The 25,564-nt window shown below is 38.3% G+C and overlaps 1 protein-coding gene across 9 annotated transcripts in view; it reads right to left on the bottom strand.

Moving 5' to 3' along the window:
• Positions 1-25,564, bottom strand: part of LOC106072498 (acetylcholinesterase-like) — a 119,125-nt gene that overhangs the window by 13,085 nt on the left and 80,476 nt on the right. For 2 of the 9 annotated variants that reach the window (XM_056012188.1, XM_013232876.2), the window contains exons 1-3: positions 7,040-7,179; positions 3,836-5,464; positions 2,641-2,813 (exon numbers count right to left, since the gene is read on the bottom strand). In XM_056012188.1, coding sequence (XP_055868163.1) covers positions 2,641-2,813; positions 3,836-5,376 — 1,714 coding nt within the window. In that variant the 5' untranslated portion in view covers positions 5,377-5,464; positions 7,040-7,179. Of the gene's footprint in view, positions 1-2,640; positions 2,814-3,835; positions 5,465-6,979; positions 7,180-11,704; positions 11,783-17,582; positions 17,718-25,564 lie in introns of those variants that run through there. The other 7 variants (XM_056012182.1, XM_056012185.1, XM_056012183.1 and 4 more) reach the window with 6 other exon arrangements.

Raw genomic sequence — 25,564 nt, 5'->3', positions numbered from 1 at the left:
GAAAAATTAAAGCATTCAAAAAATCAATAATTAAAAAGAATGGAACATTACCTGAGAATGTCTACATTCGTAGCATTAAAAAAATGTCTTTTGATAAAGCGAGCGGTATTAGTGAAGTAAATCCAAGCTTGGATCAAACTGGTTACTTTCCATGCTGGTTAAATCATTCATGCTTTTGGTATGGGAAGGTATAGAGAAAATAATACAAAGTCATGCAATAAATCATTTATTGGAAAAATTGGTTACTTCAATAAAAGTACTGGAACTTTCAGTTAGGTCAAGAATGTTGAATTAGGCCAAGAACAAGTTACTTAAATATTGAATTAGGCCAAGAACAAGTTACTGGAGTGTTGAGTTAGACCAAGAACAAGTTACTGGAGTGTTAGTTGTAGTTAAAAACACGTTACTGGAGTGTTATGATGACAAAGTAACTCCCTACTGGAGTGAGGAGCCATACATAGAACAACCTATTAAAATATTGAGTTGTTAGAATGTTGACTTAGATAAAAATAAAATACTTGAAATAAGACATTTAATGTTTTATAGCGTAGATAATAACACTATTTCCTACAATATATTTCATCCACTTTTTAGATTTTTAAAAATCTTTTATTTTTCAGATCCTATTTGCTTAGTTGAAACAGTTTTTTCTCCTTTTGCCCGCCTACTTCTTAGACTTACATAGTAAACATAGTAAACATAGTCATTACTTTATCTATACCAAGCTCTTCATTCCAAAGCTAAAGATGAACTCACTGGATTTATAGCAATTTATAGCAATTTATAATAACGGTATTTTTTGGTAGACTAATTAACAAAGAAAAATCGTCTAAAAGAATAGATATGGGATCATCCATGTATGACGTCGTCAGACAAAATGGGGTTTTGGGCATCTGAAGTCTCAAAAAAGTGACATTAATGACATTAATGACATTAGTGGCCAAAAAAAATGAAATGAAATCAAGACTCAATGTTAAGAAAAACTCCATTCTATCTCAGAAGGGTATAAATGTATGGTACGTGTATAATGGTATAGGATAATATAAGTGTTCATGGTTAAGACATGTATTAAGAGTTAGTTTAGTAAAAAAACGATATTTAAATATTAATTTTTAATTAATGAATTAGCAATAACGTTAATGGTACTAAGGACAAGATAATTACACATTCAGAATGCCAGGAATTTTCTGCAACTGTATACACTGAGTCAAAATAATCACAATTTTATCAACTTATTTAATAACAGTAAATTTGGTGTATAAAAATAGCGATTAAAATAAAAATGTATATGCAAATAGTGAAGACATTATAATGATATAAAATATGCAAGCTATTGTAAACTATTTTGTTTTGCAGTCACCAATAGGGTAAAAGTTCTCAATATTAATATGTAATATGTCAGTCTATACCGACTCTCTGTCATGTATAAATGACAAATACTAAGTTTAGGGGCCATGTTGTGGTCACTGAATATGCTTTTTTTTTTTTTAATTTTCAATGCAAGACATTTTGTTCTCCATAAACATACACCATATGGCCTCCCGCAGTCACGAAGCGTCTATGGATCATCTTACTGAAATCAGATGTATGCCTGGGCATTAGCTCAGGTCGGAACGATGTCACCTACACAGCAGTTCCCCCCTCCCCATGCTAAGGACAAGCAAGTGCCGATGCAAATTGGGATCAGCGACATTTCCAGTCTTCGTCAGGGTGTAACACTGTGTGCTGCAGATTGCTTAAGGGTAGAAAAAAAATCTTGATTTTTCCCGTGCTAGCTAAAAGGCCACAGAGTTTTGAATTCAAAGTTTTCCTTCTCCTAAGTGAATAGCCAGCTAAGGGTAACGAACTCCTCCTTGTGCCTAACAAGAGTAGAATATGTTGTCATAATGTTGGTCAGTAGGAGATGGGGAGGGGCTATCTCCTTCCATTGCATCATCTCCCCCCCCCCACCATCGTTTAGTCTAAACTTTTTCCTTTTGTACAAAATATTGAGTTCATCCAATTACTACTAGACATTTCTTCTTCTTCTTCTAGCCTGCCTTTTTGCTGCTGAGCTGTGAGCTCTTTTGCAGACTGTGCCAAGGAAAAATAGTGTGCTGTTTTCTTCAGTTGTTCAGCACTGCCGTACAGGGTGTTGGGCTGTAGTGGGAGTAGGGTCTGCCTAAGTTGGATTAGGAAGGGACATTCAAAAAGGATATGGTTTACGGTTTCATAAGGGTGGGCGCAGTGTCTACAAAGGGGGAGTTGTGTGGAATACTATTAGACATTAATCCAAGGCCATATTTACCCTACACCTGAATTTAAAAAAAAATGTCAATAACAGACCCGGTTATAAGCTGGGACAGACAATAGGTAGATAGTATCGTCGGAGGCCGTCATAACATTGTACACATTCTAGGTATGTTCAAGGTTTCTGTATTTTGGGGCCTCAAAAAAAAAGGCGCAACACACAGGGTTGTCACTTCTAATAGCCCACTCCACGCCCCCGCCCATCCCAATCAATCATCATATGCTCTTGTGCTTATTATGTGTACTTATCACGTGTACTTATTATATGTACTTATCATGTGTACTTATGTGTACTTATCATGTGTACTTATCATGTGTACTTATTCTGTCTGTAAACACTATAAGACTTACTTGTTTGAGCTTGAAGTGTTGGCAGGTAGTAATCCCAGAATGCGCATTGCTGCACTCGTGGTGCATGGCCCAAGTAGTAGGAGCCAGGGGTCGAGCTAATAGTGAAGTTTAAATAGGCCTGTTCCCCATCCTTGAACAGCGGCCAGTGCATTGTTCCAGGTTCGTTTGGATTCCTGACAAAAATGTTGTAGATGGATAGATTTCTTTAAAAATGGGCGCTTTAGTATTAATTATATTTAACGTTGAAAACTATTAAACTCTATCATTATTTGTCAATATATGATCTAGCTCATAATGCTAGCAAATAATTCAATACGAAAGTTAATCTCTAATAGTGAGTAATAGAGTTCTATGGGTTAAAGTGAAATTGGGTCTTATCTTTGTTTAGGTGATAGAAATATCAGAATTGCTCAAAACGAATTAAAATAGTTTTAGACCTCAAATAGATTTTCATGAAAAGATTGAACTTTTGCTATCATTTTGTTTAAAGTGTATATAGACAATGACAGTATGTACCTACCCAGTTTCAATGACACCATGTACCTACCCAGTTTCAATGACAGCATGTACCTACCCAGTTTCAATGACACCATGTACCTACCCAGTTTCAATGACACCATGTACCTACCCAGTTTCAATGACAGCATGTACCTACCCAGTTTCAATGACAGCATGTACCTACCCAGTTTCAATGACAGCATGTACCTACCCAGTTTCAATGACACCATGTACCTACCCAGTTTCAATGACACCATGTACCTACCCAGTTTCAATGACAGCATGTACCTACCCAGTTTCAATGACACCATGTACCTACCCAGTTTCAATGACACCATGTACCTACCCAGTTTCAATGACAGCATGTACCTACCCAGTTTCAATGACAGCATGTACCTACCCAGTTTCAATGACAGCATGTACCTACCCAGTTTCAATGACAGCATGTACCTACCCAGTTTCAATGACAGCATGTACCTACCCAGTTTCAATGACACCATGTACCTACCCAGTTTCAATGACAGCATGTACTTACCCAGTTTCAATGACAGCATGTACCTACCCAGTTTCAATGACAGCATGTACCTACCCAGTTTCAATGACACCATGTACCTACCCAGTTTCAATGACTGCATGTACCTACCCAGTTTCAATGACAGCATGTACCTACCCAGTTTCAATGACAGCTTGTACCTACCCAGTTTTGGCGAAATTGCCCCAGTAGCGCATCATGTCTTTGCTCAGCTGTCTCTCCTCCTCTGTGAAACTGAGGGAGCTGTTGAACGGGTGCCCAAAGACGAACCATATCTCATCGGCATGGAGGACACCCATCCACGCGGGCCAAGGGTTAGCCGACCAGCGGTGGTTGAACCAGTAGTAGTAGACTGGGGCGTCGTTGCGGGCGTAAGAGCGCGCCAAGTAGTTGACAGCGCAAACAAAATAGTAATCGCTGGCAGCCCTGTCGATGGAGCGAAGCAGCTCCCACTCGTCTTCCGGCTTGAGCCAGTTCCGGTAATAGTGCAAGATGGCGTCTTTGACGATTTGATTGGACCTATGAGGATGCCGAGGGTAAAAAAAAAAAAAACTCTGCATTATAGTCCGGTACTTGTCGACATTGATGGCGAGTTTGTTATCTATATAAAACTCAGCACGCTCGTAGGAAAAAAAATATGTAGCCTCGTTTTCGTTACTGCCTAATAAAATAGGAATTCTTGGAAATGTCCCAGAATCCAACAGCTGTTGTGGGTCGTGAGGGATTAAGACGCCGTCAATAATGGGCACAAAGGAGAATTGTATAATGCCCTGAGTCACCCGGAAATCTAATTCGGGAAAATCCGATGCATTTTTACTCCGAAAACACTCAACCACATAGTCATGGTCATCTTCTTTGTAGCATCCGACAATTTCGGCAAGCGCCAGTGAACGGGTGACCATATCCGACTTGGGCAAGGCGCCCCACTTAGCCTGAGGGCTGCCGCTCTGAAGAATGACTCGCTGGAACTTGTCGCGTGTCAGAGGGCTCAGGAGAAGTAGGCCGATGCTGACCGCCCCGGCGCTCTCCCCCATGAGGGTTATTTTGCTGTTGCTGCCACCAAAATTGTGTATGTTGTTGGTGACCCACTGCACGGCCATGTTTTGGTCGTAGAGACCCGCGTTTCCTGGCGCCTCCACGGTGTTCAGCGCCAAAAATCCAATGGAACCAATCCGATATTGGATAGAGACTACAATAACGTCTTGATCCACGGCCAGGCGGTCGGCTTGGTAGATGTCTATCGTTGAGGTGCCGCTGTTGAAGCTACCGCCGTAAATCCACACAATGACAGCCTTGTCGTGATACGGGGGGTTAGTCCTTGGAACCCATACGTTCAAGTAAAGGCAATCTTCGCTTTTCGGAGTATTAGTATTCCAAATATTGGATCCGATGAATCCCGGAAAGAAGTTGTCGAAAGCTTGAATGCAAGAATTTGGTAGCGTCGTTGCGTTTAGGACGCCCTCGAAGCGATCCGGCGGCACGGGTAGCCTGTAGCGTAGGCTGCCCAAGGGAGGCTTGGCGTAGGGGATTCCAAAGAAGACATCGTATTTCTTGCCGTCGAGATATTTGGTGAGACCTTGAACTTGACCTTTGTCCGTGTTGATGATTGGTCCGTTGCATCGCACGCGGATGATGTTGCTCCAGACCAGCAGCGCCACCTGAAATAAAGCAAAGTATCTTCGGAGGTAGTTCTCTTTCACCATCATGGCGGCATGAAGGTCGTGACCTTGAACTCCAAATCACCTGTCGTCGTCAGGGGCTATTGGCCACAATGAATGCTTCAAATGTCCTTTTCTGAGGAATAGATACATGAAACGTATTTTTACTCTCAATTTTAATAATGTACACGGTGCGTTTAGTGCAAACTTGCTACCTGTGTTACAGCCTATCAATAAAAATGTAATAGTAATAGAATGAGGCGTCGTAGTCTTGAATAAAGTAAAAAATAAACAAGCAATAGAAAAAAAAGGGATACTTTTAAAAGAAGCTTCTCTAAGGGAAAGAACAGCTAATTACTATCATTAAGTTAAAATTTAGAGGATTTAGCTCCTTTTCTGCTATATTAAAGAAATAAGTAATTAGTTTTAAATAATTAACTAATTGTTTTCTTTTGGATTGATTCGTATATTGTTATCGACTAGAAAAAAAGTATGCAAAATTTCAACTTCATTCGAGAATGAGAAGTGGGAGTAAAAACGTATCAAAATGTAACAAGGGGAGTAATATCAGTCTATCTGTCTGTCTGTCTATCTATCTATCTATCTAGAGAGAGAGAGAGAGAGAGAGAGTGAGAGACAGAGACAGAGAGAGAGAGAGAGAGAGAGAGAGAAAGAGAGAGACAGACCATGAATAAGAAGATTGTGTTGACACTGAGTTCATTCTGTTCAATGTTTGTCATTGTCTTAATAACTTTGAATGTTAATAAAACTATTGCCTGAACTAGTTATAATCATTCCCTAATAAGCAGGGAAAAAATGATTATATTTTTAAAGGATTGTTTCTATCTTAACTTACAAACTTGGAGAAAAGAGATTTAAACAAGACAATTTTTTTAAATTAAAAAAAGTCTTGTATAAGATTAAGAGCTCGAAATTTTACAGTCGTCTCTCAATATTGCAAGATTTATTTCCCTTTTCGTAAATTAAACTTAATTTCTTAGCACTATTTAATTATATAACTGGTTAATTTTATGATTCATTCACGCTTTATTAGGGAACAATGTATAATTATGCATAATTTTAACTTGATCTGAGAATGGGGAGTAGTAGAAATAAAGTGCACTAAATGTGTACCAGAGTAGATAGAAGCTTTGTAAACAAGGGGATTACACTTAGATGAACGGTAATAAATGCAAGCATAATATATAACATGTTTTCTAACCAACATTTTAACAATGTATCTACAACTCATCATAGTGTAAGGAAGTTTTCGTGGAAGTCAAGGAGCTAGGAATGGACCACCATCGCCATCTCTACAATCGTCACATCTTAGAGATATCAACATTACGAGACCGGAAGCGTTATTAAGAAGCCCTCTCAAGCGTGACCAAGATATTGGTGGACAGATGGCCTGGGGTCATCGCGAGACACGACGATTGGGGCTCTTGGAATGACATCTATTTATAGCAACCTCCCACACGTCTTTCATTTGCTCAATAGCAATCTCATTTCTAAATCTTTTTATAGAGGCTACATCTGTCTGTCTGCCTGTCTGTCCATCTTCAAGACAGAAAAATAAAAAGTAAAGTAGCTATAATACATATAACACTAAAACATAGCTTTAAAAAAAAGGCAAAGCCTAATGAAATACTCAGAAAGACACAAAGATAGAGGCACATTTCTTATTCCATACGCTAGAAAAAATTCATACTAGTGCTCCTTCTTCCCTGGTGTCAGAGAATGGAATGGATTGCCCGAGTCAGCAAGGAAAACTAAATTCTTCCCAGAGTTTCAGTCATCGATTAAAAGCATGAAACATGAAATGCGTAGGACATTATCTTTTTTTTAAAGTAACGTCTGTAATCCATAAGATAAGATATCTACCAATAACAGCGCATAGGACAGCAGGTCAAAAAATAAATGGAAACACGATATATGGTATATCTATACATATACGTGGATAACAGGATAGTATTCAGTATAACAAAACCATAAGTCATAATGTATGTCTGGGATTGTGAAGAACGCAGTATTGACGAGAGATTACGTGCCTTCGTACATAAGGTCAAACAAAATTCAAAGAGAAAGATTGGGAGACATTTCGAGAGAAGTAAAGAGAAAGATTGGGAGACATTTCGAGAGAAGAAAAGAGAAAGATTGGGATACATTTCGAGAGAAGTAAAGAGAAAGATTGGGAGACATTTCGAGAGAAGTAAAGAGAAAGATTGCGAGACATTTCGAGAGAAGTAAACAAAGAGAAAGATTGGGAGACATTTCGAGAGAAGTAAACAAAGAGAAAGATTGGGAGACATTTCGAGAGAAGTAAACAAAGAGAAAGATTGGGAGACATTTCGAGAGAAGTAAAGAGAAAGATTGGGAGACATTTCGAGAGAAGTAAACAAAGAGAAAGATTGGGAGACATTTCGAGAGAAGTAAAGAGAAAGATTGGGAGACATTTCGAGAGAAGTAAAGAGAAAGATTGGGAGACATTTCGAGAGAAGTAAACAAAGTTAAAGATTGGGAGACATTTCGAGAGAAGTAAACAAAGAGAAAGATTGGGAGACATTTCGAGAGAAGTAAACAAAGAGAAAGATTGGGAGACATTTCGAGAGAAGTAAAGAGAAAGATTGGGAGACATTTCGAGAGAAGTAAACAAAGAGAAAGATTGGGAGACATTTCGAGAGAAGTAAAGAGAAAGATTGGGAGACATTTCGAGAGAAGTAAACAAAGAGAAAGATTGGGAGACATTTCGAGAGAAGTAAAGAGAAAGATTGGGAGACATTTCGAGAGAAGTAAACAACAAGCAAATTGCACAAAAATACTTTTTAAAAAACAAAGCTTATATTAAGTGAGTGTATCCATTAGTTTGGATCAGTAGTGTAATTACATTTTTAATTAGCTATAAAGAGGACTAACTCAGCTTATACCACCACTTCAGTGAAGTACTATTTCTTTCTCTTGTTTGAGATACCAAACAAAGTAAATTTACCAATAGTTAATTAACGAATTGGTTAATATTTTTTTTTTTAAATTGATTCTTCCGTTGTGTTTGTGATTCTTGTTTTGTCAGGTAAAAGAAATAATTGTGCTAAGTTTCACCATGAACCGAGACACCCTGGGTGCAGATATTATCAATATTATTGTGAACTGTACATCAGACATCACACCGAGAACTCCATTATTGAAAATCCAGCGTGGACTAGTGTCTAAAAGTGTCTGCTATCTTGTGCTTGGAAGCACCTCTGTTTGTCTTGGAGTTACCTCGAGTCCCCAGCAATGACGTCAGGAACACTTCATATCCTGAAAGGCCGACTTGGATCTCAATAATCGACTTGAGTTAACTCCTGTAGCGCCCTAGGCAGAACTGATACCGGAAGTGTGGGTGTTGAGGACACGGGAAAGGGCGGAGAGATTAAAAAAAAAGAATGTGTGGGGAGCGGGGGCGGAATAGAGCAAGAGGATATCCAAAGATGGGGCAAGTTTAGAACATTAATTTAAAAAAGAAACAGTTGACGTTGTTTAGATGCCCAGTGGTGGAATATTCTGTGGTGTAGTCGTTTGACTTTGTGGAAATGCTGGGTAGGGGCCTGCAGGCGGTGGGGGATGTGTGAAGGCGTAGATGGCACCCCCCCCCCCTTTCTGTTGGATGGACTGGAAGAGATTAAAATGTGACAAGTTTTGGATTAAACTGCTGGTCGTAAGGAGACATTGTGTGTTCTGTGTGTGTGTGTGCTTTGATGTATGTGTTTGAGTGTAAATATTGGTGTGTGTATGTGTTTGAGTGTAAATATTGGTGTGTGTGTATGTGTGTGTGCACGTGTGTTGGTGAGTGTGTTTGTTCTAATGTGTTTCAGTGCATGAGTTGTTGTTTTTTTCGAGTGTGTAAGTGTGTATGTATTAAGTATGTGTGTTTGTGTGCGTTTTAATGGTCTGCCGTTATTAGATTTAAGAGAGCATCTTTTTAAAAATTTCTTACTGACATTTTGTCATTTTGGCAACAGTGTTGTCCACACCCTTCGCACCCCCAAGCGACGTTACTGAGTACAGATCAGAGTATTACAGGATGTACTCCCTTGCTTGTGGGGTAAGTTATAAGACATACCCTAGGTTGGGTCTTACATAGGTTAGCCAGCCCTAAGCGGTCAGTCTGGCCATCAACAGTCAAGTTAGCACTTAACGCTCACTCTTGCTCTTAATGGTCAATCTACACATGAATTGTTAGTCTAGCCCTTTAACGGGCAGTCTTGACATAACGGTCAGTCATGCCCTAAACGGACAGTCTATATATGGACGGGTTAACCCTTAACGGTCAGTCTAGCCTTGAACGGTCAGTCTGGGATCAACAGTCAGCCTGGCACTCGATTCCTTGTCTTTGGGAGCGTGACACTATAGCCGTATCTGACAAGATTAGGAAGCTATTTTGATATTGACAACCATGTACTAAGATATAACAACCGGACCTTGTTATACTAGGCATGTGGAGTTACAAGAGTGGAATCAATCAAGAGACTTGTAATAAGGCTAAGCTTGCATCATATCGTCTGTTTTGTCTCCCCGCGACACACGGAAGAAGAGAAAGGATAAATTATAATTGAGTGACATCAACAGTGCGTGCCCGTTCTAAAGAAACGTATTCTTAAGGAAGAAGAATTGGTCAAAAGGAGTGTTTAGTTAACTCTTTTTCTCCGTATATATTTTCCCACGTTTTGGAAGGAAATCTTTATTTTGCTCATTACTATTTCACTACCCTGTTATGATAGGGCTTCAATAGCTTTGTTGTTTGTTATCAGAAGATGTTGTATTTGGTATAGAATTAAAGGGAACTGCATGCTCTTTTTATATAATTCAAAGTCAAGTTAAAAAAATTAAACATTAATTTAATTTAATGAGGTCAAAATCTTAGGAGAGAAAGAGTTAATTGAGGTACATACGGTCATTAGGTTGTGCTAGCACCATCAGCGTGGAGAGTTTGGTTAAATCAAAATGCTATGTTTATTGACGTACACACGGTTATTAGGTAGCGTCAGCGCCATCAGCGTGGAGAGTTTGGTTAATTCAAAATGCTTTGTTTATTGAGGTACATACGGTTATTATTCAGGATGTGCTAGCAATGCTATCATGGCACATTACATTCGCTACTTTTTTTGTTAAAGTGAAAAAATAAAGGGATCTAAAAGAATAACCACAAACAAACAAGAGAAACTCTTCCCAGCATAGACATAAATAAATATAGACTGGCCGATTAAAGAGTTTTATGAAACGAAAATGTGTGACTTACAATTTTGTGTACTTTATTATACAGTATTTATGAGCAGTATAAAAGTTAAATATTCATATCTATTTCAGCCACACACCAATATATATTGTAAATAAAGAGGCAGTGTAGTTTTGTTTAATCTCTAAGAATGAATATCATGCAATTTTTAATAATTCGGAAATCCGACAACAATAGATATACAAGTTACATGAAGTCACTTCCTTCGGCCAGTCTATATTTATTTATGTCTATGCTTCCCAGTTGGTCTAGACTTCGCTAAACATGTGTTTTTACGTACAAACAAAACAAGAGAAGTGTCTTACAGTGACACATGAAGGACAAGATAAAACCGAACTGTATACAATTTCTAGGGGAAGCGCGATCTAAGAACAGAATAAATAGACAGAGTGGATCTTCTTTGAGCTCGGCGCCGACACTATTCTAAGACTAGAACACAAAGTGCTAGCAGAGAATGTTATGTTTTTTAAAAAAATACGGTAATAGTGTAGTACTTTGTGTATTTTGTGTCTTCTTTGTTCTATTTCTCTAATTGTTCTCAGTGTTTCCATTGGCACAGTTTCGGTATACAAGTAGAGGATATACTGGCATATCACACACACACACAGACTGATTCTAACACACACTCTGTAACACACATTCACACTCTCTAGCACACACACACAAACATATAGACTATTTATAATAAGCACTCTAGGACACACTAAAACACACTGGCACTGACACATTTACACACTCTTATACGCACACACATACACCCTTTAACAAATGCACACAAGCAAAAGTACATTGTTGGCTGACGTTGGCGTACACCTTTCTTAAATTTTAGACTCCCCAAAACCAAAAAAAACAACCTCGAACTCCTTTCCAAAGCCTATTGCCGCCCTACTCAACATAGAAACCAATTTACGATCTTCAACATCCAGTTCACCTCCACCCTCCCCTCTTCTGTTAGCTCGCGATTCCCGGCGCCCAAAAACTTGGAAACGATTACCTAAGACAGAATGGGAAAAAGGGGGGGGGGGCAAGCTTGAGTCAAAGCGATCAAGTAATTCAGACCAAATTGTTCCTTCTGCTATCAGGATCTGATTCGAGTTCTACCTGATAAGCCTCAGCAGACGATGACACTGTGTGCTGGCACTTTGGTTTTCATTTTAAACGCAGAATCTAACTGTTATTCTACGCCAATATCTGTTCGACTCTGAAAATCAATTAGTGCATATTATAACATAATTTTAGGAAAATTAAATTAAAAAACAAATTAAATTATGGCTTTTATATAGCACTACTTTCATGCTTATAGCATGCTCAGAGCGCTTTGGTCCAATCTCACTTGTGGACCGGTGAGGGATGGGGTATCTTGGAGAAGGTTTTTCCGTGCTGCCTTTAGGCGCCCAGTAAACACAACTCTGTTTCAGTCGAGTGTTGAACCTCGAGCCCCTTTCATAGGTAGCCAAGTCAAGCCAAAGTCAAGCGTACTAGATAAAGTCATTCGAACACTGACGCACAGATTTGGCTAAAATGTATTTATGTTCTTTATTAAGGCCGTAAAATTTTCTTGTTTAGACATTTCAATAAACGGGCCACGTTTTAACAATCTCTCTAACATACTTTTTTAAACTGTGAATTGTTGTATGTTACAATGAAATGAAACGGCCCTCTCTCTCTCTCTCTCTCTCTCTCTCTCTCTCTCTCTCTGGAACCCCCCATTTTGTTTTAAAACATGCACAACGTCATTTCTAGTACTTCTAATTACCCCCCCCCCCCCCGGCTCTCCCGCCCACAGGAAAAAAGTTAGTCCTACACTTTTCTCGGCTTCTCATGTATACTTTAGACTGCTTTTAGACCGTAACCCCCCCCCCCCCCCGCCAGCTTTCATACTTTTCGGCTCTTTTTTTACAGCTAACAAGTGTGACTTGACAGAGCTAACAAGTGTGACTTGACAGAGCTAACAAGTGTGACTTGACAGAGCTAACAAGTGTGACTTGACAGAGCTAACAAGTGTGACTTTACAGAGCTAACAAGTGTGACTTGACAGAGCTAACAAGTGTGACTTTACAGAGCTAACAAGTGTGACTTGACAGAGCTAACAAGTGTGACTTTACAGAGCTAACAAGTGTGACTTTACAGAGCTAACAAGTGTGACTTTACAGAGCTAACAAGTGTGACTTTACAGAGCTAACAAGTGTGACTTTACAGAGCTAACAAGTGTGACTTTACAGAGCTAACAAGTGTGACTTGACAGAGCTAACAAGTGTGACTTTACAGAGCTAACAAGTGTTACTTTACAGAGCTAACAAGTGTGACTTTACAGAGCTAACAAGTGTGACTTTACAGAGCTTACAAGTGTGACTTTACAGAGCTTACAAGTGTGACTTTACAGAGCTTACAAGTGTGACTTTACAGATCTTGCAAATGCTCCAAATCTATCGTAAACCTGTTAAATTATACAGCTAGCCTTAGTTCCTATACACCGCTTACACGAAACAGGTATCACAAATCGTACAAGAGCTCCTTCTTCCTTAGTGCTATTAGAGTATGTCATCGGTTGCCTGAATCAGCCAGGAAAACCAACGGCTTGGTAGATTTTAAGTCACTGATTAACATGCATGACTAGATGGACACATGAAATGCGCAGGACGTAATTACCTTCTTTTTGAGGTAACGTCTGCAATATATATATATATATATGTGTGTGTGTGTGTGTGTGTGTGTGTGTGATTCTTGAGTACCTGAGCGTCACTTCTATAAATCTATTTTTGACTTGTTCTCCTACAAATACATATGTGTTAGGAAAAAAGTATTGCACCTTCTCTCTCTCTCTCTCTCTCTCTCTCTCTCTCTTTCTCTCTCTCATTAAACGTATCATCTTGTTTTCCCTTTGAGAGAGAACCAGAGAGAGAAAGAGAGAGAGGGGGTCCAGGAGTATCATTTCGATTATTTTATACTATCTAAAAATAGTTGCAGCTTTTCTTTTTCAATTTTTATGTTGAACGTATGTATGTCTGTGAGTGTGTGAAAGAGTGTGTACAAGAGAGAGAGTGTGTGTCTGTGAGAGAGTGAGTACAAGAGATATTTTAGGAATCAGGTAAACGGTGTTAATTTCTCACGTCGGTAAAATGACGTCACAAGCCTTTGCTACGAGCCTCAGGACAAGGAAAGAACAAAAACTTGCATTCGGATGTAACGTCATCTCAGACAGAGTCAGTGAGAGACAGAGAGACAGAGAGACAGAGAGTCAGTGAGAGACAGAGAGAGACAGAGAGAGACAGAGAGTCAGTGAGAGACAGAGAGTCAGTGAGAGACAGAGAGTCAGAGAGAGACAGAGAGAGTCAGTGAGAGACAGAGAGAGTCAGAGAGAGACAGAGAGAGACAGAGAGTCAGTGAGAGACAGAGAGTCAGTGAGGGACAGAGAGAAACAGAAAGTCAGTGAGAGACAGAGAGTCAGAGAGAGACAGAGAGAGTCAGTGAGAGACAGAGAGAGTCAGAGAGAGACAGAGAGTCAGAGAGAGACAGAGAGTCAGAGAGAGACAGAGAGTCAGTGAGAGACAGTGAGTCAGAGAGAGACAGAGAGTCAGTGAGAGACAGAGAGAGGCAGAGAGAGGCAGAGAGAGACAGAGAGTCAGAGAGAGACAGAGAGTCAGTGAGAGACAGAGAGTCAGAGAGAGACAGCGAGTCATAGAGAGACAGAGAGTCAGTGAGAGACAGAGAGAGTCAGAGAGAGGCAGAGAGAGACAGAGAGTCAGAGAGAGACAGAGAGTCAGTGAGAGACAGAGAGTCAGTGAGAGACAGAGAGTCAGAGAGAGACAGAGAGTCATAGAGAGACAGAGAGTCAGAGCGAGTCAGAGAGTCAGAGAGAGATAGTGAGAGTCAGAGAGAGACAGAGAGTCAGAGAGTCAGTGAGAGACAGAGAGTCAGAGAGTCAGTGAGAGACAGAGAGTCAGAGAGAGACAGAGAGTCAGAGAGAGACAGAGAGTCAGAGAGAGAGAGACAGAGAGGGAAGAAAGCGCACAAATATTTCAGTGTATGACTTTTACACTGATGGTCTAAGAGACCTGCCAACTCTTCAATTTTTCTGTCCTGTCGTTTGCTCTATGAGAATGACAACTTTAAACCACTGAGTGACGTTCTCGCCTGCACTGGTGTCAATGTTAATGCAGATATTTTCATAGGAAACCTTTGCACTGCACTTTCCTCCTGAAACACACTCGTTGTTAACTGCCGTTCTATCTCTGGAATGTACGTACTGTTAGAGTAAAACGCAGTGTTTAGTACGCACTGTAAAGTTAAAAGTACTGTTAAGTTAATACACTGTTAAGCTAATACACTGTTAAATTAAAAGCACTGTTAAGTTAAAAGCACTGTTAAGTTAAAAGTACTGTTAAGTTAATGTTAAATTCAAAGTTATTGTGCACTTTACAGACTAGGCAAGACGTTTCCAACAAATTGAAGTTACATCAAAGCCAATTTCTTATCTCATAGGCTAGGGCGAATTCAGATTAGAGATTTTCAACAATAGAGGAAAAATAATATAAATAATTTACTTTTTGGTGTATTCGGTGTACAGATGATGGAAAGTACTGATAAGATTGTTGCTTTTGTTTGTCTAAATGTGAGTAATGCAGAACTTCATTGCCTAAGCTCTTCCGTTTAGTTAAAGGTCAGTTTAGCGTCATTGACTATCCCTTTTTTAGAAAGTTTATATCAACTCTCTTTGTCTGTCTGTCTGTCTGGCAAAAAGTTTGTACACGTTATTTCTCCCACACCCAGTCTCACATTATGCTGAAGTTTTGCACAATTATTTCTTTTACACGACAAAACAAGAATTAAAAAAAAAAACAATTAGTTAATTAATATTGGTAATTAATTATTTTGTTTGGTATCTTGAACAAGGAAATCGTACTTGACAGATGTGGAAGTATAAGTTGAATTAATCCCCCTGAGAACAGTTCCCAAGTTAGTGAACTTGAACTATTTTTTATGCATTTAAACAACGATCATGCAAACATTCATAAAGATACTCCAATAAATTTGAGCTAATAACATGATTCTAAACATTCAATTGAAAAAAATAGGAAGACTATCAATGTTACACACATACACACACACACACATAAGGGGCCGGATATGACCCCGAGGGACAAAGGTTAGCCTTCACTGTATTAGGTCCACTGATGTGGTGCGCTATTCTAGGAGCTAGTGTTTACAACACAATAAGTTTATGAGCTCACCATTTGTTTCTTATACAAGAGGAGATACTTTTTTTTTTTTTAAATCAAAAACTCTGTACACAGAGTGGATAATGAAACTGCCAAATCTAGGCTCCAGTGGACGTGACCATTTGTTTTGTCCACTAGAGGACAACGAAAGACAAGGAAGAAATTTATAAAAGTCCTCCCCACCCCTTTTTTTTTCCCAAACCTGTTAGGTTGAAAACTATTGACCACCTATGGGATATCCTACCGGATCATTACACCGACATTTTGAAACTACGATTGTTCCGGATCGTTCCGCATTTTGTTGAACCCGTTTCTTTGAGACACCAAAATACAAGTGTTGGCGTCTGCTTGAGATATACATTTTTTTTTCTGGTGACCTAAATAACGCAGTTGGCAGCATCGTGGGTGAGCATATGATTGGCGGCTATCGTTCTGATAGAATCACACCTGAACACCCCCCACTCGCCAACTCTTCTCCCCCCCCCCACCACCACACACACACACACACACACAAGGGAGGCTATTTCTCTTTTCCAACGTCTGCTGCAGAATTCATTATAACTGTCGTAATTTACAATGTCATACAGTGGAGGGAAAGCACAGGTGGGCTGGAATACCGCGACCCAACAAAGGAGCATGTTAGATCTTAAGTGAATGTAAGTAAATTTAGCGATGGGTTAGCTGTACTAGGTGCGGGGCTAACCTAATGACCCACATTTTACAGGAAACGGGAGGGCGCTGAGCCATGTAAATGACACGGAGATCTTATCATAATTTGGATTCTCTTAAACTTCCAGCGAGCTCAGGGTACAGCAGACAAACTTTCAGTTTCTAGGCTTTTTTTTTTACATGCAGTAATTATACTGATGCTTCATAATATTTTCACATGTCATGCTTTCATTGCACATGTCATATAACGATTCCAATGTCATATAATGAGTTCACGTGTATGTCACAAGTTCACATGCCACACAGGCATACAGTTATTCAACGAATGTTATGATACCACATATCATATAATGACGCCACATTAGTCCACACGTCATGCTTAGATTCCACATGTTATATAATAATTCCACATGTCGTATAACGATTCCACATGTTATATAATAATTCCACATGTCGAATTACGATTCAAAATGAATCCACATGTCATTTATTGATTTCATGTGTTCTATAATGATTTCACATGTCATATTATGATATCTAAATGCCATGCTTTGATTCCAAAGCCATATAAAGATTCCACATATTATATAATGATTTCATATGTCATATGAATAGTACACATTTCATATAATGCGTTCACGTGTCATATAAATAATACATGTCATATAAGAGTTCCACACGTCATATAATGATTCCACATGTCATGTCGGATGTCAGAACATTAAAATCTATTGCTAAACATTTTGGAAAAAGTACAGCCACTTGCAAAATAAAGCCAAAATGATTTTTAAAAACTTGAAAAAAACAAACGCTGGTATTATTACTGATAAAATGGCTGGAATAATATTTGTCAAATTAACTGGCAACAAAGAAATCAAGCAAAACAACCTGAAAAATAACTGTTAAAATAACGCCCCCCCCCCAATAAAAAAAGGCCAAAAAATATAGAGATGACATTCTCTTCTCTTTGTAAAGAGTTAATAGCTTAAAACCTTTATAAAATATCTCATAAGAGTAAAATTGAATGTCGCATCTCTTAGATCTCGATGTTCTAACGTCTCGCGTAAAAAAAAAAAAGATTATTCTCTTACCGTAGACAATAGTTTTTTAAAATATACTTTAATAGATTCCTTATGGTCGGTCATGATGAGTCGTAGTGTCATACGATTGGCTCAGTATCGCTTTGCAACCAGGCATTGTGCTGCTTAGCCTGACTGGTCGGTGACATCTGGGTACTGCCCAATAACACGGGGATTTTGTTGGTATGTTGTTGTTTTTTTATCCAAATGCAACATCATTAATTTTTTTTTTTTTTTTTTGGGGGGGGGGGGGGGTGAGGAAGTTCTATAATTAGGTGTTGTTTTTTTTTGACAATATTATTTCTATAAGTTGTCATGGCATGCAGTTTCGATCACGCTGTAAGCTGAGTACAAAGCCAGTAGTTCAAACTAAAGAAGTTTTATCTAGATATGGGATGTAGGGAAGGATAGCTGCATGGGGTAAAAGACTGTGGATATTACGCCTGTCGCTTGCATATCGTGTCGGCTGTTTATGAACTGCTCGCTGACACAAATACAGAACTAGAACAGAGTTTTATCATACGCTACGTAATTAGTATCGACACATTAATCTTTTAAACGGAGTGTACCAATAAAAAGAACACTAAAAATAAATTGACTGTAGTCATTTTGTCTTCAAGGAGGCTTGATGGGAAGGAATCAAAAATGAACTCTTCCTTTATATAACAATTTACATCAACAACAAGCGAAATGTAAAACACAAATATTATTGAACAAACAAAATTCAAACAAACCCCAAAATAAAAGCTTACCTATGGTGAAGAAGCTCAATATATATATATATATATATATATAATATTATATTATATTATATAATAAATTTATATACTTGCATATACACCTTACACTACAAAATGTACAGATTACCACTTCTTTTTAAGGCTTCTGTGGTCTTCTGATGGTCTTGTGCCCGGGGGAAACTGACTGCTCTGTGTCACGGCTACTACTAAGCCGCTGAATATGATCACATTTAGTTAGTGCAGTATGCATAGGTCGTAATCTATTCGTTTTTATCATACAAAAGTATATGTGCCAAAGATATTGAAAGAAGTTTATGTACTTATGCATATTTATTAAACTTGTTATATGTCATATTTTTAAACTTGTTATGTCTTAAAATTTTAGATTCACATTTGCTAGGAGTCAGGCATCTAAAAAAATTAAAAAATGTATCCTTTATTTACTGTAATGCTATTATATCTTTATTTCAAATGGCTACGTTTGATCAGATGATCTCCAATGTGTTATAACAGTGACAAGAACACAAGTCTTACTGTGACGGATGACACCAAGATGAACTTTTGAAAGTCTGGTAACTTTAGACACACTTATAAGATACTCGTTATCTTCATGTAGAATTATCTGTTTTCCTTTTACCTCTCCTCTCTCTATTTCTCTCCTTCTCTCTCTCATCACCTATCTCTAGCTCTATCTCTCTATATATCTATCTATCTCTCTATCTATCTTTTTATTCTATCTCTCTCTCACTCTCTCTCTCTTTATTCTATCTGTCTCTTTATTCTATCTCTCTCTCTCGATCTCTCTATCTCTCTATCTATTCTATCTATTCTATCTATCTCTCTCTCTATCTATCTATATATATATCTTGCTTTCTTTTTTTCCGTATATGTCTGTCTCTTTTTTCTTTCATTCTTTTTTTCATTGTTTTTTTGTCTATTTGATCTCTCTATCTGACCTCTCTATCTGACCTCTCTATCTGACCTCTCACGCTGTGACTATGATGTTTTCACGACGTGGCTGTCAATAGCCAGTATAAAATCAAAAAGGACGAAACAATGGTCTTCTTTCTTATGTAGTGTAACAAGTAGATCTAAACAAAGGTCTTTTTACTTATGTAGTGTAACAAGTAGATCTAAACAATATTTATTAAACATTATTTCATAAATTTCATAGTAGAAACTTAGAGCTAGGGGTAGACACACAGCATTAGAATTCTGATGTTTCAAATATGGTCCGTGCTTCGCTATTTTTTTTTCTAAAAAAATATTTTGAGTCTTGTGCGATGTCCCCATTGATCGGAGGCCCTAGGCCTAGTTTGCCTATGCCCAAGGCTGGCCTGGCTGGCCCTAATGCACTTTATCCTAGCTAAGTCGTAGCTAGACGAACAGAACCAAGTTACACTGGAGCGTTACGAGTTGACCTACCCAAGGATACACTGGTGAGATACTTAAAGCTGCAAATGTACTGGAAAGATACAACAAGCTACAAGCATAGGAAATAGATACACTTAGCTAGGTACAGATAGACTGGAGAGATACATTTAGCTAAAGCCACACTTAAAAGATAGATCTAGTTTGCTACAGATAAACTTAGAGATAAACCTAGCTAAAGCTACTCTGTCACACTGAAAAGATACACTTAGTTTGCTACAGATCAACTCGAGAGATATACCCAGCTACAGCCACACTTTAAAGATACACCTAGTTTGTCACAGATCAACTGGAGAGATATACCCAGCTACAGCCACACTGAAAAGATACGCCTAGTTTGTCACAGATCAACTGGAGAGATAAACCCAGCTACAACCACACTGAAAAGATACACCTAGTTTGTCACAGATCAACTGGAGAGATAAACCCAGCTACAACCACACTGAAAAGATACGCCTAGTTTGCTACAGATCAACTGGAGAGATAAACCCAGCTACAACCACACTTTAAAGATACACCTAGTTTGCTACAGATCAACTGGAGAGATAAACCCAGCTACAGCCACACTGAAAAGATACGCCTAGTTTGCTACAGATCAACTGGAGAGATAAACCCAGCTACAACCACACTTTAAAGATACACCTAGTTTGCTACAGATCAACTGGAGAGATAAACCCAGCTACAACCACACTTTAAAGATACACCTAGTTTGCTACAGATCAACTGGAGAGATAAACCCAGCTACAGCCACACTGAAAAGATACGCCTAGTTTGCTACAGATCAACTGGAGAGATAAACCCAGCTACAACCACACTGAAAAGATACGCCTAGTTTGCTACAGATCAACTGGAGAGATAAACCCAGCTACAACCACACTTTAAAGATACACCTAGTTTGCTACAGATCAACTGGAGAGATAAACCCAGCTACAACCACACTTTAAAGATACACCTAGTTTGCTACAGATCAACTGGAGAGATAAACCCAGCTACAGTCACACTGAAAAGATACGCCTAGTTTGCTACAGATCAACTGGAGAGATAAACCCAGCTACAGTCACACTGAAAAGATACGCCTAGTTTGCTACAGATCAACTGGAGAGATAAACCCAGCTACAGATAAACTGTCCGATTCCGATAGGTGAAGAAAGATAGCTGCGTCCGATGTGAGAAAAAAAAACGTTGGCCTGACAAAACGATAACTCTGCCAAGATCAATATACACAAGCTTTTTGCGGAAAACAGCTTATGGCCCCTGTAACTCTGTTATTTAATCAAATATTTACTCCAGCCTCTATTTTTCTTCTCTACACAAAGTCTTTGGATATAGGTGTCTACTATTAGGTTGTCTTTATCATGTTGCAGTACTGTACATATAGCTTCGTCTATGTTGTCTATATACTGTTACAGTACCGTAGATATAGGCTTACTGTTGCAGTTGTGGTGCAGTACTGAGCAGGGGCGCAGCTAGGGATTTGGGGGCCCGGGGGCTTGGCCTTTTTAGGGGCCCCTGTATTTTAACATTCGACATCGAGACATGAGATAATGACTAATATTTAATGTGAAAACAAATTTCTCAATTGGGGGTGCCTCTCAAGTACGTCCCGGGGGGATATTCAAATTTTGACCCCCACATTTCCCCAACCTTAGCTACGCCACTGGTACTGAAGATATAGGACTACTATTATGATGTTTTCATGCTGGTGCATGATGAAGATTATTAACAGTTAATACAAACTTTTGTTTTTCTTTGTGAAATAGGGCGGTAGGTAATTGGACGCCCTATGCTTTTGCCTAGTTAGCCTATGACTAAGGCCGGCCCTGATGTATATCCATTTCAAATTTATGTTAAGTTGACTAGAATAACAGAACATCATGTCACATAATAAGTTCCCACTGTTGTAAAAATAGACTCTATACAATTCTTAAAGCTGTTTTTCTATTGATTGTGAACAGTTTTATTTCAAAACTGTAAATACTATTTGCTGCACTAAACATTTGTGTATCGGACCATGGTCACCGTGTCCACAAATACTGACCAATGTCACATATCTAACCATTCCCACAGCAAGACTATGAAAACATGCCCTAAACTGTCACACGATATGTCTCGCACGAAGTTGCTTGGACCTATACTCAAAGATAAGGGAGGTCACCAACCTGACGTCTGCCTGCAATATGACACCAATGAATATAAATATATAGGCCAGACTACAACAACAACACTCTACGTCATAAAGTAAAATACAAAATAAGGATCTACACACGAAACAAACAAAAAAACTGACATTTTTCATTCAACCTAATATACTAATTGGCCATTTACTTCATCTGTGATATTAATCACTTTACGTTTCCCAGTATTCCACTATTCAAAATCGACATTCTATATGATGAACTCAAATTTATTTATAATTTAAAAAGAAAAGGTCACTTGGAAATATGATTTCGCAGAAACAAGAGTTCTCATCTGGTCAGAAATTTATGATCGTATATCCATTTTAGATCTTTCCATTTTTTTTTCTTCTTCTCGCAGAGAAACAGTTAAAAAAAGAAAGAAAATTTGTCATCACATTTTTTGATATTTTAATTTGTAATCCATCAGTCTCTTTCTTTTACTCCCCCTCTCTCTCTACCTCTCTCTCTCCCTCTCTCTCTTTCTCTCTTTAAGAAAATAAGTAGACGCCTTTGAATAACACGTAATATTATAGTCTAAAATAAAAGCTATAGCAACAGCACTATTCCTACACTAGTGTATAATTAATAATCATATAACAGAAATCTATGTTTTAAGTATTCCATTCCATAATAAATTGATGTTTCGTAAATAAGTTTTACTGTATGAGTAACACAACAGATAAACTAAAGTGTAGACCTTTTTGTATATATTTCTTTTTCAATTTGAAATTAAGCGCACATTACATTTTAGAAAATTAGATCAAGGTTTTTTAAAATAAAGTTTATATTAACTCACTGCGTCCGTCTGTCCGTCTGTCACAAATTTGTACACGTTATTTCTCCCCCTTTCCATTGTCGGATCAAGTTAAAACTTTAAACAATTATTTATTGTATCTAATTAATCATCTTTTAAAAATTAACCAATTAGTCAATGGATTATTGGTAAATTATTTGTTAAATATCAAAAAGGGGAAAAAGAATACATTATTGAGAAATATATGTAAATGTAGAGTTGTTGCCCTTAGACAAGCTTTTGTTGTTTTAGTCGTAGTTTTTTTTATTTCGCATATTTCAGCATGAGTTTGACGCCTGAAACCTGAAGAGTTATTTCGGTATAATCGAGGAAGCTTTATCAGAATAGGACATTGGCATACTTCTAAATCCTTACAGCTCAAGGTGGGGCTATCATGTCAAAGTTAAGGCCGCTGGAGAAATAAAAACAATACTTTATGTATTTTTCACTTTACTGGTTCACTTTTGTATACAAGTGTAGACTGTTGAGTAACCAATTGACTATTCCAACCACGCTTAATAAAATCTTTCTGTTAATCTATACGAATTAAAAGACCGGCCCTACCCGCTGACAGGGGTGGGAGAACCAAAAGGAATTTTAAATCGGAGCCTCCCTTCTACAGAATGTTAGGGGAAGACAGAGGTGTCCACATATAGCCAGCTGTCCAAAAATATTTCTGGTCTCGATCTAGGGCAGTGGATGCATTTACCTATAGGCCAACATAAGGTGCTTGGGGGCCTCACCACAAACGTTTCAGTGATTTGTTCAATCATATTGAAGAAAGAAAGAGCAAGGAAAAAGCTCCTTTATGTCGATTACAAGAGGCCCCATTTTTCAGGTTGCTTAGGGCCTCATCAAGTGTAAATCCGGTCTTAGGCCTGGCTCGGGTCTCGAATCATTTTTGAGTCTTCATTCAAATCCTGACCACAGCATCACATTAAAATCAAATGTGCTTGTCACTGAAACCTGCTTTGAATAGCTCTCACTCAATTAGACACTTTTATAACTGACGCTTTCAATTAAGAGCTTTTATTTTATTCAGCGTGATCTTAATTCTTTAATTCTCTTCGGAGTCACTTTAAGCGCCTTTCTTTCGAATTGTAATAAAAAAAACAGGAATTATTGAAACAAACCAGAGTTGAAATGAAAACCCTATGCATGCTGCTAGAAAGAGAGGATAAAAGTGTTTTTATGGATAAATATAACATTTCAAGTAAAAAAATAATTGTATGTTATAAGCTTTTAGATTAGCTTTAATAGTTCTCTTTTAAACAAAATATAATGTTCTGGTCAACATGGGCAAATAAATCAGTTACTAATTTATGATCAAATAAAATCGGATTCGATCGTGATTAAAAAGTGATGGCTATTATGGGATTCAAACCCACGACATTCGAGTTATTAGCGCTACGCTCTATTCACTTCGTTGCCAATTTCAAGAATTGCCATCCTTTTTACAAATTTTTCCCTCCAGCTCCCCCCTCCCCCCGAAGAGAATGTATTCTAATTGTAGGTTACGATAAATGGAAATAGTGAAGGATAAGTTGATTTTTTAGCAATGTTAGTAATGTGGATCTCGCGTCTGATTGGTCAAGAGTTTGGCATCCAAAAAGAGGGGTCTCGGGTTCGAATCCTGATGAAGATCTTTTCAATTTCGATATCTTTAGGGCGCCTCTAATCCACTCAGCTCTGGGATTTTGAATTTCGGGATTTCTAGGGCGCCCCTGAGTCCAGCCAACTCTAATGGGTACCTGACGTTATTTGGGGAAAAAGTAAAGCTAGTTGGTCGTTGTGCTGACCACCATGTATGGAAGAGAAACTACTCTACATTACATATTGTACTTTTTATTAGTATTTCAAGTGTCTGCTATCTCACAATTAAGCACACAATAAGCTCCTGTTCTAGTTTCTTCAGAAATCCACCACATGATCTTCATAGAACATAGTAGAAGGTGTTGTAGAAGGCAACATTTGGTTCAGGAAATCTGAGGAAGCAATGGCTGCCATCTAGTTAACATGGTGGTGGTGGAGATCATTCATGCCCCTCGAAAACAGATCGACACAAATATCTGCAGTGACGTACCTGTGGATTTTGGATCTCCGGGGGGGGGGGGGGAGGGGGGGGGGGTTGGACATTTTTAGGGGCATTTTGATATTTGGCATCATGACATGAGATAATGTACTTAATGAAAATACAAGTCTAAATTACAATTGGTACAGTATATAAGTAAAATAAAAAAAAAAGATCATTAAGGCTCTTTTAATGAATAATACCGTTGATTATGGAAGAGATAATGCACAAGTGACAAATCTCAATATCGCCTCACGTCATGCTTTCTGTGCAGCAAATGTATCAACATCATCTAGAACTTTACATTAATGCTGTCTGGTAGTTTTGATTCCATGTGTATCGCAAGATTACATGGCAGTGGCGTAATGTTGCATATTAAAGAAACTAAATTAGGACATTCATTTGGGGGCCCTCTTAAGTGGGGCCCCAGGAGGACTTTCAAATTTGGACACCCACCTCTCCCCCAACCTAGGTACGCCACTGAATAACTGCATCACTATTATCTCAACCATCTCTATCTGTAGTTACTCAACTGTGTGACAGTGCACAGGCAAAGAAAAAAAAATTATTTGAAAAAGTCGAAGACGTTTCCGCCTGTGAGCCACCTCATTACGTCATCAGTCACATGGGCTAGACGCTATAATCACGCTGCCTCATTAAAAACACTAATTAGGATAAACGTATTGGTATTCGCGTTTCATTTTCTACCTCCTCGTCTAAAGAAATGTAAATCTATGCAATATATTACAGTTGATTAGATTATTACAGTCTAGGCTCATTTT

The sequence above is a fragment of the Biomphalaria glabrata genome, chromosome 15 (assembly GCF_947242115.1).
Source record: "Biomphalaria glabrata chromosome 15, xgBioGlab47.1, whole genome shotgun sequence".
In the NCBI taxonomy this organism is placed as follows: Eukaryota; Metazoa; Mollusca; class Gastropoda; family Planorbidae; genus Biomphalaria; species Biomphalaria glabrata.
This window is presented reverse-complemented; position numbering and strand designations above follow the sequence as displayed.